Below are 7229 nucleotides of genomic sequence, written 5' to 3'. Positions count from 1 at the left end.
AGTCAGTTTCATTCGACCAAGCAGAGCACTGATGTCCTGTAAGGTAACAGGAGTAAAAGAGGACCAGGTATCAGAGGTAAGCAACATGTCAGTGTGATACTGAGAGGATGATGGAGAAATATTAGACCTGACAGCAGCGACCTTATTAACAAAATAGTTTAAAAAGTCATTACAATCAGATTTAGTATAGACTGGTACATGAGGAATATCAGGAGAGACAATGTTTTTAATTATATCAAACAATACTCTGTGATTTTTCTTTTTTGAAGCTTTTAGATTAGCAAAATATTCCGTTCTGGCATTTTTTATCATGTCGTTAAGTGAGAAAATTGATTCGTTGAGATGTACCCTATGGACCTCAAGCTTGGAAGCCTTCCATAAACGTTCTAATTTGCGACAATATCTCCTAAAATTTCGAATATTTTCATTTATCCAAGGACAGAAATTTGAAGAATGGACATTTAGTTTCAGAGGTGCCACCGTATCTAAAATCGATTTACATTGATTGTTAAAAGACAAAATAAGTGAATCCATATCATTTTGAGCCATGAGAGGGACAAACATGGCAGAAAACCTTCTAGCAGCATCCTGGTTTATAATTCGCCTTTGGATCATCAATTTAGGAGGTGAAGGATCCACGTAAAATGACAAATTAAAGAATATACAACTATGGTCACTCACATGGACATCTTCCACACATACATCATGTATATTTAAACCCAGGGAGAAAACAAGATCAAGAGTGTGGCCCTTTGTATGTGTGGGGCCAGAAACATGCTGCTTAAAGTTAAAAGACTCAGTGACAGTGATGAGCTCAGCAGCAGTGTTACAGGAAGCGTCATCAATATGAAGGTTTAAGTCTCCCAATATTACAACCTTCTCCAGTTTAATGATTGATGTCAGAAGGTCGTTAAATTCAGTTAGAAAGACCCCAGCAGGTCCAGGAGGTCGATAGATTAAAATACAGTGAAAGGTTTTCAGAGAACCGACCTTCATCATCTGTGACTCAAATGAAGAAAAGAAGTCCGAGGTCATCAGTTTGCATATGAGTCTGTCCTGGTAAACAGCAGCAAGTCCTCCACCACGTCCTAAACGACGCGGAGTTCCAATGACAGAACAGCCAGACGGGCAGATTTCATTCAAGTGGACGTAATCCTTATTTTGCTGCCACGTCTCAGTCAGACACATAAAATCTAGAGACTCTTTAATAAAAAGATCATTTAGAATAAATGATTTGTTCGCTATAGAGTGAACGTTTAGCAGGGCGAACCGAATTGATGACGGTTTATCTGCAGAATCTACAGCTGACTGCAGCGGTACTTGAATTAAACCTGTGGACCTGCTGGGCAGGGCGGCGACTCCAGAGTTGGGAATACCCTTGATCGATGAGCAGACGTAGCTGTCACCAGCAAAACGGAAAATGGATGACAGACACAGAGTGAGCAAACTGCTTTCGAGCCATGGGGCTCGGGTCCCAGGCAAACTTCCCCAGCAAACGACAGGAGAGGAATGAATCACATTTTAACTGCAAAATATTCACTTACTCTAATATCATTTATTTATCATTCTGTGATTTGACAGTTAAATTTAAGATGTTCGAAATGTTTTCAGAGCGCTCTCATCAGTCTACAGTGTTTCTTTGGTGTTGGTGTGTCTGTGAAACCAAGTATAAAGAAGGAAACTGAGAGGACAAAGACAAAGAGACAACTCTGCAGTGAAGAGAGAGCAAGACCGGCATCGTGGGAAATTAGGTCAGTATGAGGTCACTGATGTTTACATTCACACTCTCCTCCAGCCTGCCTGACAGCTCGCAGTGTGTGTTACATAATTGGCTGTGTGTGTGTGTGTGTGTGTGATCCCTACAGCAGCATCAGTAACACCTCCTTTCTCACAGTCTCACTCTCGTTTCTGATTTTTACACTTTCAGCTGGAAACAGACACAAAGCTGAGTGTGAACCTCTCCGGTGTCAGAAGATCTGTCTTACCCGGGGAGGGCGGCTGGATCTTGGCCTGGAGTGACGGAGGTTTCTTGGCGTCTCCGGCGGGCCCTGCGGCCTCAGGTGGTGGCTCCTCGCCACGCTCCATCTTGCACTCATAGGCGAACAGGTACTGGATGTACTGCTTCTTCAGCGAGCTGGCTGAGCTGCTGGACGTCCCCACGTTTAGCAGGGATGACAGCTCCCTCCACTTCTTATTCTTATTCACCTGAGAGCCACAACGGGAACACGGATTCAGAGACAAGCAGATGGCAGGAACGCACAACCAAATTTATTTACCGATCGATCTCCACGACCTAATGAATGAGGCATTAGCTGAACCCTGAAGGAGGAAGAAGAGGAAACAGAGACAGAGAGAGGATCAGTGCTGCCTCACCATGGCCAGTCCTCCAATGTCGCGGACAGCCAGGTACAGCCTGCAGAGGTCTAGTGGCTTCTTCCCGACGGCGGGCAGGTTTGGGACAGGCGTGCCCCTCTCGTCCATGAAAGACAGGTATCGGTCCACCCACAGCTTTCTCTCTGGCTCAGAGCCCATCTCGTACAGCCGGGTGATCTTCTCGTTGGTCATGGTGGCCACGCTGGGCTTCTGCAGAGACACAGACAGCACCTTCAGCTTTCCATATCACAGAGGCGGAGCCAACATGTCAGAGCTGCAAAGGAACCTCTAAATAAGACCGACACACCCACACCTGTCTACAGGTGACAGTTTCCAGCACGTCAGTCATGAGCGGCACTTTAAAACCACTCAGACAGATTTGTCCACGTTACTAATAAACATCCACCAGAAACTCCGAATCAGAGTTCAAGAGGTCAACATGGCAGCAGTCGCTGGCGTGGAGGGAGAAGCACCTCAACCCTCAGCTTTTTGCTGCTTCATCCTACGAAAATCTCAGATCTCCAGAAACAGATCAAAAAACAGGAAGTCCAGATGAGGTGGACGCCTGCATGACTGTGACATCACCTGCAGCCCGTTCAGAAGTGAACGTTAACCACAGAACGATCTTCTGTGACTTTTAATATAACTACCAACTGCCCCACCCCTCAGGTCTGTTTCTTTTGCTGCTCACATGCTACATTTCATGAAATTAAGCAAATGAACTCAATGAATGATAAAGAAATGGACACAAAATAACATCTGAACCACGCGGATTCATCTCACGCAGTTTGTGTCTGAAAAAAACCGTCTGCAAGTGACGGGATCCGGAGTCAGAGGTTTTTCATCCACGAGCAGCAGGAAGTGTCGATGTAATTAGTGCAAACTGTTGTTGTGTTTGTGCATTGCGCCGCTTACCGGGCTGCTCGGCGTCCTGAGCCAGGCGGGGCTGCTGATGCCATCGCTGTCCTCGCCGTGACAGGACGACAGGCTGGCCGAGCTGGGGGACATGGGGCAGGGGGTGGGGGGCTGGGACACACACTGTGAGCTGTAGTCCTGTGATACAACACAAACACACACACACACATATCAGAAGGAGTTGTTTCTTCCTCAGGTTTTCATTCTCACAGCCGGCAGCAGTCTAGGCTGGAGCACCTGCAGTTAGCTGACAGCAGAAACAACATGTCTGCCAACAGCTGGTTAACTGCAGAGAACCAGCCGCTGCTCTCTGGTTAATTACAGCAAACACTGAAGAGTGTGTGTGTGTGTGTGTGTGTGTGTGTGTGTGTGTGTGTGTGTGTGTTTTCCTCTGTGTGTGTGTGTGTGTGTGTTTGTTAGAGACGACAGGAAAGGAGTGGAGACACACACTTGTGTGGTTGGTTCTCCTTGGTTTTTGGTGTGTGCTGCTCTGGATGAAGCCTTTGTTAAACTAACCACATAGCCTGGTACGGTGGCCCTCGAGGACAAATCAGGGAAACGCACAAAAAAAGCAGCACGTTTGTAAGCAGAGTTGTTCCGGCGTCTCTTGCCATCATCCTGTATGTTCTCATTTCAGTGAAACGTGACTTTTAGCAGCTCTCTCCACCTGTCAGTGCTCATCAAGCATAAAACCCGTCCTGTATAAAATGTCACTCAACACAGATTCAATAAATGCTCACGCTGATGAAGCCGTCTCCTGTAGGTGGTGACGGTTTACGCCGATCGGGTTTCCTCTCGTTATCGAGGGAACAAGAACAGACGACTCGCTTCACTTTCCTCGTTTTCTCACATCTATTTTGAAGTTTCTCTGACAGTTGACATAAAAAACATCACCTAACTTGTGGAGTGTCAAACCGCTTCCGCATGAAACGCAAACTGGGAAAAATTAGCAGCAGCGGCGTCTAATGAGGAAGCCAAGCTGAGACTCTCCTGCAAACAAAGCAGCCTCCGCTCATCACCTGAACCGCCTCGCGTAACCCCGACTGCCACAAACAGCTCGGCAGCGGATGTGATCAATGCCGACACTTCGCTGTTAGATAACGAGGTGAAGAGAGTCAGAGAGAGCAGTGAGGAGGAGGAGAAACTCTGCAGCTGCTAAGCCGAGTGAGGAAAACAAGAAGAAACAGACAAGAGAAAAGAGAGCGCCGCTCTCCGCCTCGTGTTGGTTATTTTGGGTTTCTGTTACTCTTCCAAACCAGCTGATGAAGCAAAGACGGGTTCAGGTGTAATGAGTGGCATGCTGCTAGGAGTAAACTGATCAGTGCTGTCAGCCATGATGAAGAGAACTGCCCGAGAGGAAGGGTGAAACTTGGGGGAATCGCTCTCCTACCCCCAGCTTCATTCTCACAAACACAAATAGATCCCGTTTGCACGTTAGCGTCAGCTCAGCATCTGCTGCCACACAGCCTTCACCTTCACGGCAGTAAGCCTTAAAGGCCGTCCACACATACAGACCGACAGAGAGCCTCAGAGATGCAGTGAAATAACCATTCTCAAGGTAAACTCTTTAAAGGATACCGCTGACTGTCAGGTGACAGGTTGGTAAGTATGTTAGAGTCCACAAGGAGCCAACCATCAGCACTGGGTGGGGCTTAAGGCACTGATGGTTCAGCAGTTCATTGGATCACTTCCTACAGGAACCGCCCACAGACCTGCCGTCCCCGACACGCTCAGACGGGCTTATCACTTTTTACAAATTCTCTGCGGATTATTTCCATTTTCATCGCATCAGTGTAAAAAACAGTAGTTAACTTGCTAGCATCGGACCTTCGGCAGGTGCAATTTAATGACATCATCAAATAAACTTCCGACTTAAACTGTGGTAAAATCAGAAGAACTTCAGTTACGAAGAGGCTAAGCTGCTCTCACGTTAGACTGGGTGCTCGTGCATCTGTCTGAGCGTGCTCAGAGAATTCAGCTCTTTTTTATCCCTACTGCGTCTTGTCTCCTTAATGGCAAATAATTGTCCTTGAACTTTCTGTCATTATTATTGTTATTATTATTTTATAGTATTGTTCTGTTTATTTTTATCCTCCTGCTGCTAAACTAAACTAATTTCCCCTTGTGGGACAATAAAGACATTGAATTGAATTGAAAGCCAGAACCATGACCAAACAGCTGCTGTAATTGGCCAAAGCCAAAGAGGTGTTTGTTACAAGCAAAAAGATTAATCGCACTAAAATGGGAAAAGAACAAGGAAACCGAGTATCACACAGTGGATAAAACAAATGATGGTGGCTTTGCCATTGGAGCGGATAACATGTATACTGAAAAGGAAATTGGATGGTTTTGAGAAGGTGTGGAGACCATTTGTGAATTTTGTAGAAGGATTTGTATTATCTGAGGACGTGGACTGAGGGCAATGACATTTGATTTGGGATAATGATAAATTTAGGCCTTTAATGGAGTGACAAATCTGATGACTTTTTTGTTTTCTTTTTGCTGTCTAACTGTTTGTAAGTCATTAAAATGTAAAAAATAATAAAGATATTGTTGGGGGAAAAAATCCAAAGAGAGAAACCTTGGGTTTGGGCTCTCCTACAGGACCAACACCCTCTTTGCTAAGCTCCACCCTTTGCTTGGCATCTGCGTGAGGACCCATCCCTTCAGCTGGCATCATCACGGGGCCTGAAAGACCAAGACATCAGAATTCATAACCTCCGCAACGTCCAACCAGTCTCTGACAGGTGCTCAGGTCTGCGTTCCTACCTGATGGTGGGGCACTGTAGGGGGGTCCCTGTGGCGTCATCCTCCCAGAGTTACTCCCTGGCTGTTGACTGTAAGGACCTCCAGGACCTGCGTGGCCTCCTGGACCTCCAGGGCCCATTGCACCCAGCGGTGTCATGCCCGGGTAGCTGCCCTGCCTGGAGAGGAAAAAGGATAAATGACCATTACAAATGCGTGGAACAGGCTGGAACTGTGTTGTTAGAGGAGCCAAAGAAGCAGAGCTGAGGGCTTAGCAGGTCAGAGCACTGACCCAAGCAGGTTTCCATCCAGAACAAATATTAATCCAGTGTCCAGTTTAAAACTGCTGCTGTTATATTAGAAATTTTCTTGGTGGGATAAATAGCAGGTGGCGCTGGTACCATTTAAGCATTGTAGAAGAAGAACACGATGTTTTTAAGAGAGCTTGAATCAAAGTTGAAACATGTTGTGACTGTTAGCTTCAGCTGTGGGTATAAAACAGCAACAGCAGCAGCCAGCAGAACCACAGAAGAAGTAGTTAGTAAAACGTGTCATTAACCCTCTGTGAGCTATAGCAGACCATCACAGCTGTCTGCTAACAAACCTACCCATAATGCTCAGAAGGGGCCTGCACAGCAGGCTGCTGGGGTTGAGCACTGGCACTGAGCTGCTGGGAGTGGTGCTGATGAGGGTGGGTAAGAGGGTGGGAGGGGTGGAGGGTGGGAGAGAGGGCAGGTCGACCGGTGTGCCAGGATGGGCTGTGGTAGATGGGTGAGCGAGCGAAGGGAGGTCTGGAAAAATGAAAGGAGGATGGAGGGAGAGAAGGAACAAACGTTCATCAGTCTGAGCCCAAAAATCAAAAACAAGCTTCATCACAATTCAGTCGGCTCCACAGGAGCGCCGGCTTCGTCCTCTGGGAGTTTTCCATGGACACACTGGGAGGTTTGAGCAGATTTAAACTGACTCTATTTTTTAACCCGTCAATAAGAAAAGTTAGGATGAATTAAGAACTAACAGCATCATTTCACAGATTTATATTTAAAAGCTGCTGATGATTGTGAGGACCAGGCCACCTCACCGAACTGTAACTAGATATCTATTCATATTAATGTACAGAATTCACCTGCTTGCTGCTACTACTGCACATTCACCCAGTGTGTGTGTGTATATATATATGTATATATGTATATATGTAT

At 46.3% G+C, this 7229-nt stretch overlaps 1 protein-coding gene across 2 annotated transcripts in view; it reads right to left on the bottom strand.

Annotated features, from left to right (window-relative positions):
- The window catches only part of arid1b (AT rich interactive domain 1B (SWI1-like)), a 46134-nt gene that overhangs the window by 15490 nt on the left and 23415 nt on the right, over positions 1-7229 (bottom strand). Inside the window, exons 9-14 of one of the 2 annotated variants that reach the window (XM_042226864.1) lie at positions 6642-6824; positions 6058-6212; positions 5870-5976; positions 3289-3426; positions 2374-2583; positions 1986-2205 (exon numbers count right to left, since the gene is read on the bottom strand). In XM_042226864.1, the coding sequence (XP_042082798.1) occupies positions 1986-2205; positions 2374-2583; positions 3289-3426; positions 5870-5976; positions 6058-6212; positions 6642-6824 (1013 nt within the window). The remainder of the gene's footprint in view (positions 1-1985; positions 2206-2373; positions 2584-3288; positions 3427-5869; positions 5977-6057; positions 6213-6641; positions 6825-7229) is intronic. The other variant, XM_042226865.1, reaches the window with a different exon arrangement.

This window comes from Haplochromis burtoni, unplaced genomic scaffold (assembly GCF_018398535.1).
Source record: "Haplochromis burtoni strain Fernald_Lab_line unplaced genomic scaffold, NCSU_Asbu1 Contig_232, whole genome shotgun sequence".
Classification (NCBI taxonomy): domain Eukaryota; kingdom Metazoa; phylum Chordata; class Actinopteri; order Cichliformes; family Cichlidae; genus Haplochromis; species Haplochromis burtoni.
This window is presented reverse-complemented; position numbering and strand designations above follow the sequence as displayed.